We start from the raw sequence: 25,475 nt of genomic DNA, 5'->3' as shown, positions 1-25,475 counted from the left end.
TGATGTCCATAATAACTAATCATGGTAACATTTTGAAGTTATAAGCAATGTACAGACAGACGTCTGATTTTATTAATAAAAGGTACAGTTCTTAAGCTCAGAAATATTCTTTTTTCTTATTTTAAGAAACTTTTTCCTATTTAAATAATACTATATTATTCTAACTTTGAGAATAAAATGTGTGGGCCAAGATTATATTCCTAAATTTAGAATATAATTTTTTCGGTGAATAAATTAAATTATTAACTTTTATGAATTATTGTAAATTGTTTATAAATTATTACAAACTACTATTATAGTTTATTATAAAAATTTATTCATCCATAATTTTTAGAGGTGTGCAAAAAGCCTGAAACGTCGGGTCGGGTCGGGCCGAGCTCGAGCTTTCTCGATGTATCGGGTACCCGAAAATTTCAAGAACCCGAATGTATTCGGATACTCGAAAATATCGGGTTCCCCGAAATTTTCGGGTACCCGAATGCAATCGGGTCACCCGAAAATTTCGGGTTACCATTAACTATAATTAAATTCTTAAAGAACTATGCGATCAAGTTTGGCATCCTATTTTTGTGTTCACTACAAAAATGAATAATCTTGATTTGATCTTGGCTAACGCATGCTTAAGCGATTTCGAGAACCGGAATGTAGTCGGGTACCCGAAAATTTCGAGAACCCGAATGTAGTCGGGTATCCGAAAATTTTGAGAACCCGAATGTGGTCGGGTACCTAAAAGATTTCGGGTATGTAAACAAGCTCGACCCGGCCCGAAAAGTGAAAAGCCCGAAATTACCCGGTCGGGTTTCGGGCTTTTTGCACATCTCTAATAATTTTCCATTTCATTTCTGTTGAAATGGTTTTTAAGCCAAATTAATTAACAAATTTCTTTTAAGTGGCTAAAAAACATTTTTAATTTCAACTTCTGCAAAAATCGAGTACCGCAATACCACTTATGTAAATTAAAATATATTCTATATTTATTTATTATTTGTAATATGGAGATGAGATGAAAAAGAGAGATTAAAATTCGTTCCTGAATAATTTTCTTTTTTATTGTCGATATGCTGTGCATTGTGAATACAATAAAAACAACATCAATGATCGTGGAAATTCGAGTAATCCAAATGTCATTCGAGAAGTTGTTGACTTTCCAAGAGAGCAAATATTATGAAGAAATCGCTTTCATATACATATACATATGCAACTACATTTCGTTTTAAAAGTTTTCTCTTCTCCCTAAAAAAAAAAAAATATGTATATTCCTACTTTTATCGAGAATTGACAAGCTTTCACGTAAATTCCTCTTTTCAGCTTCTTCGCGGTTCCTTTTTCGCTTTTTTTTCTAAAGTTCAAATAAAACGGAAAATTGTCATAAGAATTTTTTTTCTTCATATTTTTCCTCTTGCAATTTCTTTGAAAGTCAATATTTCCGGCAATAGATTTCTTGTGACTGAAAATATATTTTCTTTCTCGTATACATATATAGAAAAGGGGAAGAAATCTTTTAAATCTGGTTGGGTGAGGGAGGGGCGGGGGGTAACGTAATCAATTTTTGAGCGACGAACCGAGACAAATTTTTTCTTATTTTTTACACTCGCTTGTAAATATTTTTTATTTAGTTCTTTTTTATTAACTCTTTTTTAAGTTATTTTAGTTCATTTTTTGTTTATTTATTTTTATTTATTATACATAGTTCCTGCCTTTCGGCTTTGAACGAACTTCCGGCCTTCTCCTTTACCTTACACTTTAGATTAGTTCATTTTTTGTTATTTTTATTATTTATTTATTTCTGTAAAAGTTTAACGGCCTCATTATTATTATTATTAATAATATTATTATCAATTATAACTTTCAATTTTTTTATTTGTATTATTTTGTATTGTTTATGTTGAAATGAATTTAATTCAAAATCGTCTTAAAGAACATAGATTTTTGAAAAATTTTAATTATTCAAATTCTTTTGAAATTACCTAGTTAAATTTTTTAATATATATTTTTAATTGATTATTAAAAATGATGGATTTATAGAAGAATTTTAATTAAAAACACTAAAAGAAATTGAATTTTGAAGAAATACAAACGATTGCAGAAATTTAATTATTTTCAAAAGTACACGGAGAAAAATGGAAAAATGATTTATGCAGTCAGTGTAGTACTCCTTTATAGAATAATATGTGACAGGTACACACTATAATATTAGAAGTTTCATAGCTGAACAGTTTGGGACTCAACACAAGTTATCCCATTCATCAGCTTAAACAAGACTGTTTATATAGTCTAAGAGGGAATAAGAGTATAAAAAATTGGAATGAGAAATTGTTTTCTCATGTAATTGTTAAAAGAACGCAGCAGTGTACAAAACACAAGTCAATAATAGAAGCGAATATTGAACAAATAGTACTCAGTCCAGTTCTTTCGAAAAATGAACGCCGTGCACATAAAGTAGATACCTACTCAAAAACCACAAGTTATTCTCTCTCTCTCTCACACTAATGGTCGTTCACTTATCTTACCGTTTCACTTACTATTACTACTCTCAACTATTATGCAGTGCAGTTAAGTTCATTATATTATAAAATCCTGTGAGAATAATTAATTATACATTTCATTCAACGTCAATTTACTATTTTGTACACGGAAAAAAAAAGAATAATCAAATTTACCATGAGGACTGTCAAACTTAAAAAAGGTTTCAAGGTTATTAAGAAAAAATTAATGTTTTTTATTTATTTATTATTAAATTCTAATAACCGTATCAAATTTAAACTAGTTGACAATATTATTTATTCAATATTATGAATATTGTTGACATCCATGCTTACATTAATTACAAAGTAAAATCCACGCATCATCTAATTTATTTCATTGGTAAGGGATGTTTCTTAAATAGGAAATTTCCCCCATCGATTGCGTAGCCGAGAGGCTTAATGTAAAAGCGTGCGATTTATAATTATGCGTATATTTAGTTGTATGGTTAGGTAGGTGTTCAATCCCGTATGATTGTAAGATTTTCCGATGCATTTAGTTTTTAATTGTAAGTATGAAGATGTGGGAAGAATAAAACTTGTGAATTAATGAATATGAATATATAAAGAATGCATTTAACATATTTTTCTTTTTTTTTAATGATTGGTTATTGTTTTTTTTTATATAAAATTGACGAAGTGAATAAAAGGAAACACTCGTTTCGCGTCGCGTCGGCCATTTATTTTGACAGGTTCCGCGCCTGCGTTCCCTCATTGTGAAAATTTCGAAGTAGGGGACTGAGTCCAGTTTCTCTACTATGCACACTGCAGCGCGCCTTATAATCTTCGCCTGTGTTTCAATGCTCTTTACAGTGACATTTGGAACTAAGACCCTCTATCCACTATACGCAACACCCTAAGATGCTTGATGGAAATGAATTAATGTACTTTTACTGGACTGAGTCCAGTTTTTTCAATATTGACTCCCAGTTTTTCAAACTCTATTTTTCTCAGTGTAGTAAAATTCTTCTTAGAATTTCAATAAATTCCAACAATTTTAATAAAATTCATGGCACAAAATAACCGATTAATTGACTATTATCAATTAAATATTTACTTGAATCAAATAATATTTATTGGAGTCAATTAAATGGTATTTGAACCAATAATTTCAGTATTTAAAGCAAATACCATTTAATTGACTCTAATAAGTATTATTTGATTCAATTAAATATTTAATTAATAATTGTCAATTAATCGGTTATTTGAATCAAATAAATTTTTTTTCAGTGTACTACTTTAATAAAATTTTCCAAAAGAAATTAATTATTTAAAAAAAATATCTAATAAAATTATTTTAAAAACCTTAACTACAATTTATTTATTACAATTTAAGTATTATTTTCTATAAAGTTTTAATTAAATTTCTTCAAAAAATTAAATTATTTTCAAAAATTTTAATGAAATTCTTTCTAACAATTCAATTTTTTTTCAAGATAATTTTAATAAAAATTCTTAAAAATTTTAATAATTTCAAAAATTTATCAACATTAAATTATTTCCAATGTCTACTATTTCAATAAAAATTTCATAAAAGAATTCAATTATTTAAAAAGACATTTTAATAAAATGTGTTGCAAGAATTCAATTATTTTCAAAAGTAATATAATTCTTCGCAGAAATTTAATTGTGTTCAACAATTTGCAAAAAATTCTCGTCAAAATTCCAATAATCTTTATAAATTTTTCTCCGAAATTTAATTATTTTCAAAAATTCTTGGCAAAATTTCAATTATTTTCAAAAACTCTTATAAAATTTTTTAGAGAAATTCGATTATTTTTAATAAAATTTCCGAAAAATGAACTTCCCAGTGAGAAATTTCCAATAGACTATAGTCGGTCCAAAATCGGCCCAATATTGGTTGTCGTGCTGGGCGCCGATTGACTCCCAATATTGGACCAATATGGGCTGGTGCTTGGGATGTAACGAGTTCGCCAAGCATCGGTTGTTAATATTGGTCCAATATTGGCAACCAAGAGAAAAAAATTTTTTTTAAATAAATTTTTTAAATTAAATAAGAATAATAATAATAAATTAATGTTTATAATTATTGTTTAATATATTTATTTAATTCTTTATTTTATTTAATTTAAACTGCGTGTATAATAAGGCCGTCGGTAAAGCGATCCAATGGGAAATGCCAGTGTAGTGCCGATGTTCACCACTGGCTTAGTACTCAGACGATTGTTCGGCGTAGTCTAGCCGAGCCTCGACAATTAGTGCTGGCACAGTACAGAATTTTTGTTTCGCCAAAGCTTGGACAAGCCACGGCGGCAAGTGCTGGCTGAGTATAGAAAAATTGTTCACAACGCTCTATGCCAACATTGCTTTTTTGACATAAACTTGAAAAAAATTATAAAAAAAGTTTATGAATGTTTATAAATATAAATTTATTGAAAAAATTAATATTTTACTTTTCAGTTGTTCATTTTTTATTCTTATTAAATTTAATAATAATAATTTAACATAATTGTCTAATTTTGTAAATAATAAATTATTTAAACAAATTAAAATTCTAAACAAAATTTAAACTTTAATCTCAATAATAATTTGGTTCCTATTCAAATACTATTATACTTCTTACTATGAATAAAAAATTTATTTTATTTGAATTTATTATTTCTAACGTATCCCTATTTTTTTCTCACCTTTGACTCAATAATTGTATGTCTGAATGATACTAAGATATTAATACTTTACTGTACACATGTGTCGTTAGCATAGTGGTTAGAGCGTTAGTCTGTTAGTCCGTAGGTCGTAGGTTCGATTCCCCTCGTCAGCAATGTTGTTTATTTTTATAGGTTTGCGATATTTCTAGATTCCAATCGTTAGGTACTAAAATATGAAAATCTAATGCACACTTACTGTAATTGTTTATTATTTAATTTTTAAATGTTATAAACAATTTTTTTCTACTTCATTTACTATTTCCATTGTTAGTCTCCATCTTTAATACAATTTCTTTAAGAAGAGAAATATTTTATGAATAATAACTATTTATTAATATTATTTACCATTTTGTTGTTAAATTATTTATTATTATGAATTTACGACTAATTAATAACAATACGGCATTTATTGCGGCAATATTCTCAGCCAGCACTGGTCCAGTGCTGCGCCAGCGCTGTCTGGCAGCACTGACAGACAGTACTTCGGCAGCGCCAGACGGCGTTATCATCCCAGTGCCATGCCAGTGCTGGCTCTCAGCCTTGCTGCCAGTGCTAGCGCAGTACTACGCCAGTTGTAAATTTCCCATTGGGGATGCGTGTCAATGCAATCACTGCCGCAAGAGGGACGCTGTAACCTTTCTCGCAACTGACACGGCGACTCAAGTGTATAAGTATCGAGAGATTCGTCGCGAGACCAGAGTATATCTGTGAATCTATTTAATGACGCAGATATCTCTCGCCTATCATTGATTTTTCAATGATAGAATTTTTTGCAGAAGGCTATTTCCAGGAAGGAAGAGTAAGGAGACCGAACTCTGTGTAGAAAGCGCTTTAAAAATCTCAGAGAAATATGCACGAAAAGTGCCAGGCTCACTGTGTTCTAGTCGACCTCCAATTAAGTTGATCATGCGCATAAGCTGTGTTGTGTCTCTGTTTCTCGTAAAAATTGTGCGAGTGAGATGTAAGACCTAATGTTTACATTTAGCCGGTCTTAGTGAGATACATACATAATTATACAATACATTTCGTTTTAATAATTATTTATTTATTTTATTTAAAAAATGTCGTGTTGTCTGCCAGGATGTAAAGAAACAAAAAGAGTCTAAAAACATTAGTCTCTTCTATCCTTCTACGGTATGTAAATATACTCTACACTGAGAAAACTGGAGTATTGGACTAAACATCTGGAGGGACAAATCGTTGATATTTGAGAGTTAGCTATTGGATAACAATCTAAATGTTAAAATACACCATTGACAGATATTCGTGCCATTTCTTCAACAGAGGGACAAATTAACCATCTTGAGAAATCCCTTCCTTATCCGGCGCGAAATGAATAAATATGGCAACCTAACCCCTAAATTAAATACATAAAATGTCAGAAAAATAATTTCGCGCGCATCAGATCGTACACATTTTCTGCGCAACTTTTAACCCTCAGATATAATGGGAGAGAATATACAAGTAGATTTCCATTATCAATTCCAAATTTATTTTAGAAGGACTATTTAACTCTCTTCACAAGCAAAGGAAACATACACTTTTTGAACCTCTGAATTTGACTCTCCAGTTTTCTCAGTGTAGTTATAAACACATTTCTTCTTAACCATTTTCGCAAAATTTTTCCCTTTTCATAAATATATTATTAAATTTTATTATTTTGAAAATCTAAATAATATCACAATTGCAAATAAATAAATTTGCTTTTAAAATTAACACTTTTTAAACTATATAATATTTACCTTGACATAACCACACTTTTCATCTATGTCAACACTGAACTTTAGTTCAGTGCGCATGATCGACTTAATTGGTGATCAACTAGAACACAGTGAGTCTGGCACTTTTCGTGCATATTTCTCAGACATTTGTAGAAGCAGAGTTCGGTCTCCTTACTCTTCCTTCCTGGCTATTTCCTAATAGCTGCTGCATTTTAAAATAATTATAGTTTATAAATAATTTATTATTTATTTAAATAATTAAATAGAGAATTAAATAAATATATAAACAATCATTATAAACATTAATTTATTACTATTATTATTTAATTTAAAAAATTTATTTAAAAAAAATTTTTTTCTCTTGGTTGCCAATATTTAGCGAATATTGGACCAATATTAACAACCGATGTTTGGCGAACCCGTTACATCCCAAGCACCAGCCTATATTGGTCCAATATTGGGAGCCTTTATTGGACCGATGATCGGTCTCTTGGCTCCCAATTTTGGACCGGTGAGAAATTTCTCACTGCGATTATTATTCTTAAAAATTTTATTTAAATTTGTCAAATGAACTCAATTTTTTAATGTTGATAAAATTCTTTATGAAAATTAAATTTTAAGAAACATTCAATTATTTAATAAAATATTTATTTTTATATTTAAATAATTGAATTCTCGTGAATTTTACTAGTAAATATTGATTTAAAAATGAATTTCAGTTAAAATTTTAGATTATTATTGAATATTGAAAGCAATATAGCGTAAATTTTTAAAAATAATTGAATTTTGGAAAGGTTTTAAATTAAAATCTTTTGAAAATTTGAACTTTTCGTACTTTTAATTAATAATTCTGTAGAATTATTTTTTTAAAAAAGTTTAATTGAATTTTTCTTTAATTAATTCTTGAATATATATATATATATATATTTTAATTGAAGAATGTCAGAATAATCGAAATTACGTAAGATTTAATTGTAAACAAAAGGATTTCAAAATTCTCAAAGAACTTTTTCAAAATTATTTTAAAAAATTGATTTAACGAAGCATTTTGGTCAAAAATTCTAGAAATGAATAATTGAATTGAAATTAAACTAACTTTGAAGAAAGTGCAGTAAAAATATTTTTATAATATAAAATAATGATAATATCAAATTTTAATTATTATAAAACATGAAGAAAGTGATCACTCTAAGTCGAAGACTCGGAATGATCGATATCTTCTTGTTTTATAATAATATTCTTATATGTTATTGAATTTAAAATCTTAATTTCTATAAAAAAAATAATAATAGAAACCTGTAAAACTTGGAAAAGTCAGGGAATTTGAAATGAGAAAAAGCGTGGCAACCCTGAAGTTAAGCGGCCTAATTATTATTATTATTAATTACAACTTTTATTTTTTTCCATTTGTAGTATTTTTTATTATTTACTACTTAGGTTTATTTATTTTTTATTATTTCTTGTATCTGTTTCAATAAAAATTGTATACAATTTATAATATATAATATATTATCATATATTATATTATTATCATCTGTGATAATATATTAATATCACAGAAAAAAATATCAATCCCTGCCAGGATTCGAACCTTTGAATTTCGGTTATAAGACGAGTCGAGTGCATTAACCACTAGACTAAGTTCCACTTCGAATTTTTTTAGTTTTTATTCGTTTTTTAGTTTGTTTTTTCTTTTAAGAAAATCTTTTTTCTTTTTTTAATTATTTGGTAGGTTTTTTCAACTAATTGTTTAGAAAGGTCAAAAGTTCTTGTAGGGCCGAAAATAACCCAAAAAATTGAAAATGAAAAAAGATTTACTTAAAAGAATAAACAAACCAAAAAAGATTTCTGTCTTTTTTGGTTGTTTTTTTTGTCAAGTAATTGTTTAGAAAGGTCAAAAGTTGTTGTAGGCCCGAAAATAACAGGGAATGTTACACTGTGGCTTTGACGACAGTGCCAGTGCACTATTTCAGAGACCCTGCGGGTCAATACACTCGGTGTGTCGAGAGAGCTTCAAAGCCATAGAGCCAACACGACGAAGTCAGGCATACATTCTCTCTCTCTCTCTCTCTCGTGCCGAGGCGAGAACAAAATCGATTGGCCTATGCGAAAAAAATATATAAAAGAAGAAGAAAAAGGAGGTAAAAAACTGCAGTTCTCATATAGCCCTTCTCATTTTCGAGGGTGGTGAACCTGCCTTCAAGCACCTTTATCTCACACCCTTTCCCCCTTTCTCTTCAACCCTTCACTCTTCCTCTCTCTTTTGTTCTATATAGTGGCTCGGGTCTTTTATATATCTATTCCGAACTCGGCAATTCATTCCTTGTAATTAATCGACCTTTACACTGTGCACTCATTAAAAATCGTTTAACTCTTCTGTAACTTAAAACTGCTTTTTCATCGAAATTTGAGCCCTTACACGTGGCATATTTATATTATAAAAAGAACATGAAAAATTGGGTCATTCACTTAATTAGCGGTTTTTATTTCGATATGCTTTTGAATTTCATATTTTTTTTAAATTATAGATAAATTTTGTGTACCTTGTAAAAACAGTGAAACTATTTTTTATTTTATAAAAAGAAAATAGTTATTAATAAGGGGCCATCCATATATTACGTCACACTATTTTTGACCATTTTTACCTTCTTCCCTCCTAAAGTTTTCTCCCTTAATTAATAATGATTATTTTTGTTTTAGAAAAATTATCAACTATTAGGGGTCGTTCATAGATCAAGTAGCCTTTTGAGGAGGGGGGGGGGAGGTAAGGTAAAGCCATTGACTACGGTAAAAGAAAAAAAATTGCGATTTTTTTCTATAGAGACGTTAAGTTTTGTACGAGTAATAATATTACGATTTATCTTTATTATAAAACAATTTTTTTCTAGTAGCATAATTCCCAATTTAACATTCGTGTGTCTGATTTCGTTTTCTCTACAGAATGTTTAACTTGTGTTTTAATTTGTTTTTAATTATTATGTATTACAGGTGTTGTTGGTGTTTAAAATAAAGATATTTGGAAACATGAAAAAGACCATAATGAAAAACGTACAATAATATTTAACGTAGAAAAGTGACTTTAAAAGTCAAGCTTTAACAGGTTGCATCTTACGTTTTATATTATGCCCAGAGCCCTTTTTTAAAGAAATGGAAAAATGAATAATAGAGATGAAGTGAAATTATAGTATCATTTTCATCTCCAAAATCCTGTGAATGGATATTAGCGATCGACACTAATCCTTTGTCGATTAGCGTCGACGCTAATATCAGAAATTTGTTTTTTAGTTTTCTTCTTATCAGAATATTAAGATTTGTTTTATTATAAATCTTTTTTCTACTCTACTTAATTCTATTTCTATTCTACTCTAAAGTCAAGGTGGTCACAAGTTTCAGTTTATATCAATTTCACTGACAATTTACTGAGATTAAAATTATTTTCCCTGACAAAATTTTTTTACAGGAAAATATCAGTAACATTTATGAAATTTAATAATTTCTAAAAATTACAACTATAACCCTTCCTGAATTCAATTATTTTCTATAATTTTCAACTAAATTTCATCTCTAAATCAATTATTTGAAATTATTTTCCAAAAGTTCTTTGAGAATTAAATTATTTAAATACAATAATTCAATTTTTTATAATAATAATTATTATGTCTACTAACCGGGAATTTCGGGAAAACCGGGAAATAACCGGGAATTTAATTTGACCGGGAATTAGCCGGGAATTTCATACCAAACCGGGAATTTTTTCACCAAAATTAAAAAAGTGTTATTATTTTAATTTGTTTTTAAAAAATCACATTTTATTTCAATTTTTATAGATATTTATTCTGTTCTCTAAATTTAAATTAGTTAAAAATAATTAATTTGATAATAAAAAATTAGTCACCAATTCAAACATTTATTATGTAAATAAATTAAAAAAAATTATGGAGTTAATAGAAATATTGTGAAATTCGACTGAAAATATGTAATTAAATTTCTTAAAGAATTTCATTAGAAACTTTTCAACAAATTGAATTTTCAAAGTATTTTAATTCAATAATTGAATTTTATAAAGAGTCATATTCTAATGTATTCATGTTTCTAAGGGCGAAGATTAATAATTAAAATTTTTATTAGTTAATTTAAAAAAATAAACAAACTTAAAATTGTTTAATAAAATTGAACCTTCGCAAATTTTTTTTTTTTTTAAATCTGAAAAATAAGATTGTTGTAATTTTTCAATTCTATTGTTTCAGGATAATTGAATTTTTCTAAACAAATAATTGAAAATTTTTGAAATAATTGAAATTTCTTTACATTTTTTGAAAAATAATTTAATTTTTTTAAAGAATTTCATTTAAATTTTTCGAAAATAATCAAGGTAAGTTAGTGAACGTAATTATAATTTTATTTTAAAAATTTAAAGTCCCTCTAACAGTTTTAAATTAAATTAAAAATTATATTATTCTATTATTCTTCAATAATTATAATTATTGAACTTCTCTTAAATTTTTATAATTTCAAATTTCTGAATGTTCAAATAAATGATATTTATTTATTTCTTGAGCAAATTAAATGTTTATTACTTATTAAGTAAATAATTAATTATTGCTGCTTATTATTTTCAAAAATTTTAATAAAATTCTTCACAAGAATTAAATTATTTTCATAAATAATAGCATTCTTTGGAAGGATTCAATTATTTTTAAAAATAGTAAAATTCTTTGCAGAAATTCAATTATTATCAATATAATTTTAATAAAATTGAAAAATCAAATTTTCAATTATAATTATAAAGAGAGAAGATTATTTTTAAAAAATTGAAAAAATTCTTTGTTTAATTCAATTATTTTCCAAATTTTCAATTAAAATTATTGAAAAAAACATTATTTTCAAAAAATTTAAAGATTTATTTATGTTCGAAATCAAATTTAAATTTAAATTTGATGAGAAAAAAAACCGTGAAAAAATTAGGATATAGCCGGGAAAAACCGGGAAATAAAATATATATATATTTTTTTGAGTCTACAAAATTTATTTAAAAAAAAATAAAAAATGAGTAGGACCGTTTGAAAACTTGACTTCTTAGCTACAATTTTGCCACGTATTATTTTGCTGTAACTCGATTCTGTTCCGAACTACAGCGATTTTACGAAAAAAAAAATTTTTTTTATCCCACATGCACAAAAATGGCGCTTTTAGATAGCTGACGACAGAGAGTAAAGTCACTCATTTGTTCGACAATATGAAAATGGCGTCCATTTTCTCCCAAGAGGCAAACATAACAGCTGATCCCATGCGTTATTTTTGCCCATGGGAGAAAACGGCCGCCATTTTCATATAAGTCGAACAAGTGAATGACTTTTACTCCCTGTGACCTGCTATCTGAAATCAACACTTTTGTGCATTAGGAATAAAAAATATCGTAAGAAACACGGGAATAAAGGCAGCCAATTTGTTTACGATGATTTTTGTGACACTCGTTCCGGTCTCGGGGCGCCCTCGACCTCCACTCGTGTCACAAAAATCACCGTAAACAAATAGCTGCCTTTATACCCTTGTTGCTTAATATACTATTTAATGTCGAAAAAACGAGGGGCGTAACTATTCTTGCAGCTATTAATGATATAATTCTAAAAAAAATATAAAAATTAATTTGTTAATTGGAGGATTTTTTCTGGTTTTTCTCTTCCAATTTCTTACCATTCTAACTTAGAAACAAGCACATAAAAAATACACTGTTTCGTAGTTTTCGCTGTCATCAGTGGAAGAATAGTTTCGCCCCATCCGCACATTTTTTGAAAAAACACTTGTAAAATTTTTGAACAATAGAATATCAAAAATCCATTATGATATTCGTGTTCAGCACTAAATTTGACTTTAGAAATAATTTTTCCGATAATTTTTCCGACCGTTTATCACTATTTACAATGGCAGACGATTTATCTTTATTATAAACACTTTTTCTGCTGTAGCACATTTTTGACTTAAAGTTCGTTAATTCAAAAAAAATTTTTTACATATCGAATTACGTTCAGAAATGACGACTTCTTGCTGACAAAGTATTGATGACTTAGATCCTTTTTAGATTCTCTGAAAACAAAATTTATATTCTTTATTTCACCGAAACATATACTCTCTAAATTTGAATTAGTAAAAATGTTTACTAATTTGAATTAGTGACTGACTTTTTGCTTTTGAATTAGTAAATTTTACTAATAAATAGTAATTTCTACTAATTTATTAGTAAAATTTACTAATTCAAAAGCAAAAAGTCAGTTACTAATTCAAATTAGTAAACATTTTTACTAATTCAAATTTAGAGAGTAAGCTCTCTAATGACTGACGCCACGCTATGTCTCCTAGTGATATCAAAAACTTGTCGAAAGATAGCAATCCGTAATTTTTTTTCCTTACAAAATACTTGAACCCGTTAAATAGATAAAGTTTTCAAGCATTATACAGTAAATATTTTAAAATTCTAATTAGTATTTTTAAATCTATGCATTTTTCAAATGATTGAATAGGTCTTCTAAGAAAGTAATTAATCGGAAAAGAAATTCCGAATCATGTCAAAAGTAGTTTTCTGCTTTTATATATCAATTCTCTCATTTTTTAATGAAACCAATTTCAATAAAGAATTTATTAAGAGTATTTTAAGGAAAAGAGATAATATAAATCGTCGGAAAACTTTTATTCAGAAATAAAATTTGCTATCGACAAATGAATGTTGTTGAATAATTAAAATTATTTTCTCTTGTCGATAGTCAGTATTTTATGGATATAGTAGCAGAGGTTATTAAAATAATAACTAATAAGACAATGTAAAAAGTACATTGATTTTTTTTTGTGAAAAAGAAATGAAAATTGTTTATGTATGCAAGGTATTAATTCCCGAGCGTTAAAGATCTTTTGAAAATGATATCTCTTGGGGCATGGCGAATGCGTCATTCTAACCAAGTTGAAGTCCACAACGTTAATCAACGAAAAAAAATTGTTCACTTAGTAAATTAATTAAAAATGACGCATAAATATTGACACAAAAATATTTAGAAAAAAAATTGGTGTTTATATTTTGATAATAATTATTTTACAATTAAAAATTAAATTAAAAATAATACTTGAATGCATTAAATACATTTTTTTCGTTGATAAACGTTGTGGACTTCAACTTCGTCATTCTATACCTAACTCAACATTGAGGTGGAGGAGATACTTATTCAATTTGTATTCTTGAAATGATCACGTGAATGTAACGGGACACGTTGTGTGTATACTAAAGATTCAACATGAAAGTGCTCTTGTTGTATATGCCATATATACACCTTGACATGTCAATGTTCTCTGTAAATCAGTAATATAAACGTTAAATAGAACAACTTCCGGCTCTTATTTTCCCCTTATACGCTAGGCGAGAGAGAGGACAATCAACTCTCTCGGTGTGTTTGTTATCAGTAAAAAAAAATGCGGAAAATTATTTTGCAATTTTTTTTATTAGCGAAAATAGATTTTAATTTTTTAATATTTTTTTTATGTAATTTGAATTGGATTTTTAAATTTTTTTTAACTTGAAACTAGTATTTTAATATTTTTTTTATTGTAAATTAAATCGAGTTAAATGAAACAAATGTAGAATTTGAAAAAAAGTTGCGATGTTTTGCAATTTTGGTTTGAGACATGATTGACAGCGTTAGTATTTCAAGTAAAATTGATTGTAATTGTTTATCAGATGATCAATTTGATTTATCGGTGGAACGACTGTTGCTCAATCACAACTTTGTCTTGTCCGCTGCGAGTGAGAATTTCCTGTTATTATATTTATCAAATTTGTTTGCTCACTTTTTTTCCTACGGCGAGACAAGCGAAAATTTTACTTTCCCATTCCTTGGTTTTCTATCCGATTGGTATTTTTTACCCAGAAAAGAATTCTAATTTTCTGAAAATTTCTTCGTCGAGAACTATTTTCTTTTTTTCGACTTTCCGTAGTCATAGTGTCACTTATTTTTTGCTTCCATTCACCTAGGATTCTAAAAATCTCCTTAAAAACATTAAGGGATTTTTAAAGTAGATGCGATGTTTGGTTGTCCCAATTAAGGTCCCTTAAGTTTAATTGTTTCGGGAAAAAAGAAAATTTAGCGTCGCGTCGGCGCTAACTTCAGAGAACTATGTCCCTTTTTCTCTATTTCGAAAATGAAATTCCCCCTTTATAAATATCAAAAATCGGACTAATTAGATCGATTTCTTTTAGATCCAATCGAAACGGGAGTTGTTCTTTAAGGGCGAGACAACACCGCCGTCGGTGCCGTCAGTTCCACCACCACAGCCACCATCGGCGCCAACGTTGACACCAACGTCAACATTGAACTCGTCGACGGCACCACCTCCGGGAACACAGACAAAATCTCGATTACCACCGACGACGGTGAATTTGAATCAAACCGATGGCTCGGAGGACAGTAATAAGAGGGAGAACTCGAGGACTGAGAGCAACAAGGAATCAAACTTGAATCTTCATCCACGTCCCACGCCGCCCACGAAACCCAAGGAACTCGATGGCTACGTCGGTTTTGCAAATCTTCCAAATCAAGTGTACAGAAAGGCCGTGAAGAAGGGCTTCGATTTTACGCTTATGGTTGTTGGTATGTATTCAAATTTTTTTCTTTTTTTGCAGATAATTTTTTATTTTAAAGAATTTATTATTCACAAAAAAAGTTTGAAAAAAGAAAATATTAAATTTGTCCCAAGAAAGTATGAAGATTAAAATATTATACTTGTCCCTAGAAAGTATAAGAAAGAAAATATTAAATTTGTCCCCAGAAAGTATAGAAAAAGAAAATATTAAATTTTGCCCAAGAACGTACAAAGAAGAAAATGTTAAATTTATCATTTAGAGATTATTTTTAGTGAGAAAAAAATTAATATAAAGAACCAAAATGCCAATTAAAACGTTTTTGTACTTTAAAGTATTTTAAATTAGCGCGCCTTCTATCTGCCAATGAGAAAGAGAGTTAATGTAATAGTTAATGACGCGGTTGAATGAGGGAGCCCCTGCGCCTCAACGTCTAGTAACATGGACGTTGCGAGTGCGCGCGACGCCTCTCGGAAATAGCCAACTGACGTCGGAGCATAACGAAAGTTCCCGAAGTTTCAGTAACCACGCCCCCAAATCGACATTTTCTTGCCGTTCTCATTGCCAAATGGTCTCAAAATTTTCAAGTGCTAGTGTTTTATATTATCAATCTCCCACATTTAATTCTAATTTTCAAGCATCGAAAATAAAACTTTTTCTCTTATTCCAAATTTTTTCTCACCCTGAGTATTTTTTCGATTTTATACGAAGTCTTTCCTGTCCGATCCACTGGAAAATGACTCGCAATTTCCTTGTAAGTAGATAATTTTCTATAAATTTTCTGGGTGTACTTTACTTTATTAATTTTCTGTACTGCCCTCTTCTTTTTATAGTTCTTTTAATTTCTTCTTTTTATATTCCCCTGGGAATGAAAAAAGAATTTTGTAGTCCTTTGACTCGCCACGTGGTTTTCTAATTTTTGTAGATAAAAATATTTTTGAAAAATGATAAATGTATTAGAAATCGAGGGATGGTAAAAAAATTCTAATTTTATTGGTAGAAATTAAGAATTTATTGTTAGTTTGGTGACGTGGTCAACAGAGGGAGCTGCTACGTTCCGGCGTTTTGTAACATGGACTTTCTGAACATTTGGCGCTTGTCGGAAATCTTTGTGAGGTTCCGAAGGTTCACTCGCCACGCCCTCAAATCGACATATATTTTTTGAAAACAGGAAAAATTTAATTCAGTATATTTTTTAAGAAAAGGAAAATTAAAATTAAATGTATTTTTTGAAAAAGAAAAAATGAAATCCAGTACATTTGTTTGAGAAAAGGAAAAATAAAATAAATATATTTTATTAAAAGGTAGTAAAAATATATAATAACTTTTTATTTATATATTATTATTATTTACGTTTACTAATATTAGAGTAGAACGAGGTGAAAAAGCCACATTTTTACATTTGACGTTATAAAATCTGAATTTAAAATTTTTTTTCTCAAATTTCCAATTGGCATTTAAAGTTTAGTTATTAAGTTATTAGTTAAAAAGCTACCTCGCGATTTTAGCAAAATATGTTATTAATTTTGGTATTTTTATAGTTTTCCTTTATTTATTTGACAAATAATCTTACTTTTAAAATATTTTAATAAATTTTAAAGAGCTTTTAGCAAGGAAAATTGAATATTATGTTGAGTTTACCTTTTTTCGATATACACTACCAAGTTTTTGTACCTTTTTTTGAAAGTCTTCCTTAAATTTCACCACAAATGCCATATTTTGTTGCAACCGTTTTTTCGTTGTTTATTTTTTTAGTGCACTTTGAACTATTTTTTCGTCGTGTTTAATTAATTTTATTAAGTAAACACACGAAAATTTTGTAAAATTAGAAGGTTAGTTTAAGTAGAAAACAAATGAATTTCACATAATATTCAATGGATTTTTGTCCCTGGCTTTTTCACCCCCAAGACTAGTTTTTCTAAAAGCTATATAATAAATTTTAAATTTAGTTCAATTTCCAAAAATTAACATTGTATACGTTTAGAGTATAGTTTTCTCCTTATGTACAAACATTCATAATATAATAATGACGCGTCGTATGAGAGAGCCTCGAGCATTCAGAAGTCTTGTAACATGGACTTTAGAGGAATATTCGTGGCCAGCCGGAAATAGACGAAATGTCTCGAAGGACCAATCACGAACTTTCTGAGGCAGAAATTTTTTAGTTATTTTTTTATTTCACTACATTTTTTTTCTAATAGGTATTTTTAATTTTATATCCTTTAATTAAATATCTTAAATAAAATAATTTATTTAACTACTTTTTTGTAATTATATAAAGGTGCGTGCACAATATGAAAAAATTATAAAACATTAAATTTAATTAATTAATTATTAATTACCTAATTGATTAATTAATTAATTACATTTAAATTTAAAAAATATACTAAAGCTTATAATAATTAGCAGTTAAAGTATTTAGTTAAAAAAATAATAAGTAAACTACAACAAATATAATAAAATAAATTACAAAAAAGCCGTTAATAACTATTGATATAATTTTATAAAGGTGCGTACACAATATGAACAATTTTACCAATAATATGATTAGCAGCTGAAGTATTTCGTAATAAAAATAATAAATAAAGTAAAACAATAAAGTATATTATAAAATAGTTGCTAATTATTTACATTATTGTATAAAGGTGCGTACACATTATGAAATATATTATAATTAGCATCAAAAGTTTTTAGTAATTTAGTAATAAAAATAGTAAGTAATAAAATTGAATTGGTAAATAGACGTTGCTAATTATTTATACAATTATATAAAGGATCGTACACAATGTGAAAAAATTTAATAATAAAGATTATAAATAGCAGCAAAAGTATTTAGTAATAAGAATAATAATTACTAAAGTAATAATTAAGTAGCCTTTTAATAACACAGGCACACAAAAAAAAAAAAGTTGTCTGTTCATTGAACCAGACCTACATGTCTTATAGTATTTTGGCCCCCTGAATACGAATATGAAGTCAGAATTGCTCCATCACCCTCTGTTTTTTTTTAAATCGAAAAAACTACCCTTAAGTCTAAAATTCAAGAACTAAATTTAAAAAAATGAAATAACCGCGGTTTTCTTCTGAGTAGAAGAATATATTTATGCGTATTCTTCTTTCAACAACTTAGAAACAATGTCAAAATTGCTACATCACCCCCTGTTTTTTTTTTAAATCGAAGAAACTACCCTTAAATTTAAAATTCAAGAACTAAATTTAAAAAAAATGAAATAACATTATTTCTGAGTTGTTGAAAGAAGAAAACGCATAAATATATTCTTCTACTCAGAAGTTAACCGCGGTTATTTAATTTTTTTAAATTTAGTTCTTGAATTTTTGATTTAAGGGTAGTTTCTTCGATTTAAAAAAAACAGGGGGTGATGGAGCAATTTTGAAATTATTTCTGAGTTGTTGAAAGAAGAAAACGCATAAATATATTCTTCTACTCAGAAGTTAACCGCGGTTATTTTATTTTTTTTTAATTTAGTTCTTGAATTTTTGATTTAAGGGTAGTTTCTTCGATTTAAAAAAAACAGGGGGTGATGGAGCAATTTTGACATTATTTCTGAGTTGTTGAAAGAAGAAAACGCATAAATATATTTTTCTACTCCGAAGGAAACCGCGGTTATTTCATTTTTTTTAATTTAGTTCTTGAATTTTTGATTTAAGGGTAGTTTCTTCGATTTAAAAAAAACAGGGGGTGATGGAGCAATTTTGAAATTATTTCTGAGTTGTTGAAAGAAGAAAACGCATAAATATATTTTTCTACTCCGAAGGAAACCGCGGTTATTTAATTTTTTTAAATTTAGTTCTTGAATTTTAGACTTAAGGGTAGTTATCTCGATTTAAAATAAAACAGAGGGTGATGGAGCAATTCTGACTTCATATTCGTATTCAGGGGGCCAAAATACTTTAAGACATGTAGGTCTGGTTCAATGAACAGACAACTTTTTTTTTTTTGTGTGCCTGTGTAATTATTGGTATAATTATATAAAGGTGCGTACACAATGTGAAAATTTTAACCCTTAAAGTTTACGAGGGGGTATATACTCCCGTATTGGAGTGTACACTCTTCTTGTAATAGTCGTGTAATATCGCGTAATAGGGCGTAATAGTACGTTATTACGTGGGTGTAATACCTAGAAATATCTCTGTATTGCCCTGTAATACTTGGTAATAAGTGTAATTTTAGCGTAATAAGTGTATTGGAGTGTACACGTTTTCAACCAGTAAATACCCCCTCGAAGTTTATAAACAGCAATAAAAGTATTTAGAAATAAAAATAATAATAAATAAATAGAATAAATAATAAAATTAATTAGAGAACAATAAATAAGTTTAAATTATTAATAAAATAATAATTGTAGTTAAAAGTTATAATAGAAATTAGAAATAATTATTAAATCGAGAAGAATATTTTCTTGGAATTTCTTTTTTTCTTTGTATTTGTTTCTTGGTCTTTTATTTTGAGATGAGAGTTAAAGCAAAGAGAGTTTTGGAAGTAAATAAAACGAGAGAAGAAAGGACAAGTAGGTACAACTCTGTTGTTTCTCAAGCGTGATTGAGAGCCTCTAAAACGAGACTTCAATGCAGCTGAGCGTTGAGAGAGTTGCACGTGTTCGGCAGATGATGCTTTTACAAGCCAATATCCTTGTTGAAATTGAAATAGCAAAACGAAAAGGAAGAGGCATACACTTTAAAAGTACACACCAGGCTCGATCGAAACAAGCGAGTAATTATGTCATTATCAAAGTCAAGTACACTTTCATTACTTTGAAGAAATATTTCCTAAACTCTTTTTTTCGAATTAATTTTGCTTTCAATATTTCCTTGTTTTTCTTTTTTTTAATTTTGTATTTTATATTTTATTTTATTACGTTTTCCATTATTTATTTTATTATTTATTGTATATTTTTTACTTTTGTTTTTATTTTTAATTTATTTTTTTTAATTTTATATTTAATTTTATTATTTTTTCTATTATTTATTTTATTATTTATTGCGTTTTTTACTTTAGTTAATATTTTTAATTTCGATTTCAATTACTTTTTGTTTTTATTTATCTACTTTTTCAATTAATTGTTTTATTATTTATTGTTTTTTTTACTTTTGTTTTTATTTTTAATTTAATTATTTTTTAAATTTTTATTTTATTTTCATTTTTTTCTGTTTTCGTGTTTGTATTTTTAATTTAAATTTCGATTACAAAAAATGTTCATTTTTGTAAAATCTATATCTTTTGAATAAACATTTTTTGAAATTTTGCGTTTTTTGCGAGTTAAACGCAAAAAACCACATTTTATGGTGTTTTTTTTTATGGTTTCTACCATGAAGATGACCTAGTCGCCAATTTTCACTATGATTTTCGTAATCAGGGCACAAAATTACGTAAGTATACCAAGTTTCAAAAAAATCGGAGCTATGTTGCTTTCGGAAGTGCACCCGTTTACTTTTTTCTATTAATTGTTTTATTATTTATTGTGCCTATTTTATTTACTTTTGTTTTTATTTTTTTAATTTTATATTTTATTCATATTTTTTCTATTGTTCATTGTATTCTTTCTGCTTTTGTTTGTATTTTTAATTTCAATTTTTTTTTATTTATTTAACAAATTTCACTGACAAAAAATTTTCTATCTATTTCCTACGTTTGTTTTACTTTTAATTTCAGTTCTAAATTATTTGCCGTATAAATAAATAAGTGAATATATAAGTTTATTTTTAATTTAATTTATTTTGTATTTTATATTGTTTAGGTTTTCAGTTCGTTTTTTTATTTATTGTTTTCTATTTTATTTGTTTACTTTATTTACATTGTTTTCTATTTCATTAATTTTTTATTTTATTTATTTTCTTCCTTATCTGTTATTTTTCAATTTTTTTTTATTTCTTTTATATTTTTATTTAATTATTTATTTGCTTATTTTTTTATTCATTTATTCTTTTAACCGTATTTTTTTAATACAAATTATTTTTTCAAATATTCCAAAAGTATTTTTATTCTACTTTTTTTAATCAATAATTTATTTATTTATGTTTATGCAATTTCATCATTTTTTTTCAAAAATTACCTTTTTTGTTCTCTTAAAAAATAAACAATATCGCAATAAAAATATTTTTAAAATAAAAATTCAGAAAAACTTCTTTTTTTAAATATTTTTCTTTCTCTTTTTTTTAGTAGTAGAAAAATCAAAATTTTTCTTGGTGGAATTTTTTTGCGGGAATAAATCTTGAGGGCGATGATTGATGAATGAAAAATTAACGGGGAAATAGTGAAAGGAACGTGATTTTCATTAAGTTTAAATTCAGAGACGATTTGTGAGGCTGAACAGGGGCAAAGGGTTGTTATTAATAGAGAACGCGCTCCCCATCAACTATTTCTTTACTAAAAATAGTAATTTGAGTGCTTGACCTTGTCGATGTTAACCCACTAGTAAAAAAAGAAAACTGTTTCCAAAAAATTTAATTTGAAAAAAAGTTTAGAAATTTTTATTTTATAAATTCCTTTTTAGTAAATTTTGTCCTCCCAAAAAAACTATTTTTTAATTAACTTATTATTTATTTTTTTTAATTTCAGAACAATAGTCATATATTGAGTTGGAATTTTTTTTTAACTTATTAAAATAAAGACAAAAAATTTTTTTTTTTAAATTTGTTGTATTGATTTCTAGAATTAAAAAAAATTATGTTAATTTTTTTTTTATGTCAACGTATTTTTAATATTTTTCTCCAATATTTCAGGTGAATCCGGCCTGGGAAAGTCGACACTTATAAATTCCATGTTCCTGTCGGATATTTACAGTTCAGAATATCCGGGACCAAGTCTCAGGGTGAAAAAGACAGTGGCCGTTGAAACGAGTAAAGTTCTTCTGAAGGAGAATGGCGTCAATTTGACATTGACCGTCGTCGATACACCTGGTTTTGGCGATGCCGTCGACAACAGTAATTGGTGATTAAAATTCTTTAATTAATTTAATTAGAGAATTACAAATTTCTCTTTTGTTATTTACATTATATTATGGGCTTTTAAACTTATTTTTTTATTTTTCGATAATCGATAAATAATTTATCGCCTCCTTATTCAGTTAAAAAAAGGCAATTATATTTTTTTTAACAAAGAGTTTTTTATTATTTTCTTATTTGTATTTTTTTATTTGTTTATTTCTTTCTATTCGCATTTTACCATTTTTTCACTGTTCTTTTTTTGTTCTTTTCTTTTTTTATTATTTTTCTATTTTTGTTTTTTATTGTTTGCATTTATTTTTTTTTTGTCTTTTTCTATTTTTTATTATTTTTCCATTTTTTTCCTATTTCTATCTTTTGTATTGTTTTATTGTTTACATTTATTTTTTTTGTCTTTTTCTATTTTTTTCTATTCGTATTTTTTTATTTTTCAATTTTTCTATTTTGTATTTTTATTATTCTTTTTTATTTCGTATTTTTCTATTTTTGTTTATTTTACTGTATTTTCATCTTTTTTAGTTTATTATTGTTTGCATTTATTTTTTTTATTGTCTTTTTCTATTTTTTAACGTAATTTTTTTTATTGTATTTTTGTACTATTTTTGGTTGTACCGATGGTATAGCTCGGTTGGTGGAATCCCGTTGCTTGTGATCACGGAGGTTAAGCCACTTTGAGTAAAAACATTTCATCACTAAACGTTTCAATTTTTTTTAGTTTTCATTTTTTCCTTTTCTATTCTTTTTGTTTACATTGTTCTATTTTTTGAAATTTTTTTCTATTTTTTAGTATTCTTCCTTTTTTACTTTTTTCTATTATTTTAATGTTTTTCTATTTTTCATTTTTATTGTTTGTTTTTTTTATATTTTTTTTATTTTTTCCTATTCGTATACTTCTCATATTATTATCTTTTTGTATTTTATTAGTTTTTTACTTGTATTTTTATATTTTTTACGATCCTCAATTTCTGTTCTTTCAAATGAAATGGAATTTATTTCATTTCTTCTTCAAGTAAAAATGTTATTGCAATAATTTGCAGGATTTTATCAAATTTTTTTCAAAATAATTTAATTCTTTCGAGAAATTTTATTAAAGTTGCATTGAAAATAATGAAACCGTCGCAAAGAATTTTTATTATTTATAAAAATAATCGAATATTCTTATCCAAAGAATTTTATTCAAATGCTTAAAAAAAATTTAATTCTTGACAAGAATTTTATTAAAATTTTTGAAAATAATTGAATTGTTTTGAAGAATTTATTTCAATTTTCTTGAAAATAATAGATTTTTTAAAAATAATTTTTACTGAAAATTTTCAAAGTAGGGGAGAGTGGGGCAAGACGGGGTACTTAAGGTTTAAAGCGCAAAAAAACGAAAATTATCGAATATATACTTTATTATTATTTTTAATTATCATCTTTGGGAATCAGTCTTTCGTAAAAAAGGCGTACAAAGGCCATCTGTTTCTTAAAAAAGCTTATAATTAATAATATTGAAAAAATTGCAAATCTCCCCATCTTGCCCCACCAGGAGGCAAGATGGGGTACTAACAAAAAACAACCTATTTCTGTCGACAAATTTCACAAGTAAAGGTTGCATCTTCATCTTCATGCATAACTGCAGTGAGCCCATTGGCCGCAGACAAAAAAAGCAGCCCAGCCTTCATTTGAGTCTAAATAATAACCATTACAATAGAGACAAGGTGTATTTTCCACTTTACCATCGCTAATTGATGATTTAACCTGACAAGCTTTTTTCTTTTTGGTCACTCTTATTTTATTCAGTCTTGATTTTAGTAGTTTTCTTAACTTCTCTTATTTCTCTTTTTTTTGCTTAATTTGTGAACCCTGTCTTGCCCCACTCTCCCCTACCCCATCTTGCCCGCACCTACGAAATTGAATAAAACGATTAATTACTACAATTTACGATTCAACAAAGAAAAAAAAACTTATGCTTCCCTTCTTCTGTAACCCTTGACAAGCGATATAAATCGTGAACAGTAAAACAACTGACTGAATTAATGTTGAAATTGACCAGAAGGGGTCGTATTAAAAAGAGAAACAGAACGACATCTGATGTTTAAAGAATAATTAAAATAGCGCGAATTATAAAAGTGAATTTATAATATTTGAACTCGAACAATATTTATAGAAATAATTGAATTCTTCCAAAGAATGTTGTTACTTATGAGAATAATTGAATTCTTGCGAAAAATTTTATTGAAATTTTTGAAAATAATAAACAACATTTGCCAGTATTTTTAAAAAAGAATAGATTTCGTTTACTTCAACGTTTTTATTCTTTACTACTCGTATTTTTCTACCTTTCTAATTTTCGATTTTTTTTAGTTTTTATTGTTTGCTTCTTTTTTTATTTCTTTATTTGTCTTTTTTTATTTTTAAAGGTTTTTTTGTTTGTATTTTTCTATTTTGTTTTATTTTTTTATTATAATTTTTCTATTTTTTCTTTATCATTGTTTTTGCTTCCTCATAAAGGAAGCTTTGTATTAGCAAAATTTTGGATTGTCATTTTTTGACATATTTATAAATTTTTTTTTATTATGCCTAATACTTTAGTACTTTATATATGCACAGGAACTCCCCGTATAAATGTTCTAAATAAATAAAAAAAAAATGTCGACGTATTTTGACCTCCGAAGTCCAAAAAACGGATTTTAAAAATTTGTCCTGATGTGTGTGTGTGTGTGTGTGTACTAACATTACATTTGCCTCAATATCTCAGAACGAGAAAGAGCTAAAGGCCTCAATTTTTTTTTAAATTGTAGGTCTCCCCGGGGGACATAAAATGAGAGTATTTTCAGACCGATTCATAAAGTTTAACTATTTTTTTTTGCATTTTTCATTTAGTAAAAAAACGTTTTTTGGACCTAACTTAAAAAAATGTTAGGACACTTATAAATCTTTTTCTTTAGTTTTGTAGAGTTTTTTCACACGCATCTTTTGAGCCCTAATTGAAAATTTT

The 25,475-nt window shown here is 27.2% G+C and overlaps 1 protein-coding gene across 4 annotated transcripts in view; it reads left to right on the top strand.

The window, feature by feature from the left end:
* The window catches only part of LOC122499236 (septin-7), a 145,214-nt gene that overhangs the window by 95,708 nt on the left and 24,031 nt on the right, over nt 1-25,475 (top strand). For all 4 annotated transcript variants that reach the window (XM_043607451.1, XM_043607459.1, XM_043607469.1 and 1 more), the window contains 2 exons: nt 15,152-15,542; nt 22,274-22,481. In XM_043607451.1, coding sequence (XP_043463386.1) covers nt 15,152-15,542; nt 22,274-22,481 — 599 coding nt within the window. The remainder of the gene's footprint in view (nt 1-15,151; nt 15,543-22,273; nt 22,482-25,475) is intronic.

This window comes from Leptopilina heterotoma, unplaced genomic scaffold (genome assembly GCF_015476425.1).
Source record: "Leptopilina heterotoma isolate Lh14 unplaced genomic scaffold, ASM1547642v1 Lhet_100, whole genome shotgun sequence".
NCBI classification, from domain to species: domain Eukaryota; kingdom Metazoa; phylum Arthropoda; class Insecta; order Hymenoptera; family Figitidae; genus Leptopilina; species Leptopilina heterotoma.
Note: the sequence above shows the minus strand (reverse complement) of the source record. Positions and strands in the feature narration are given on the sequence as shown.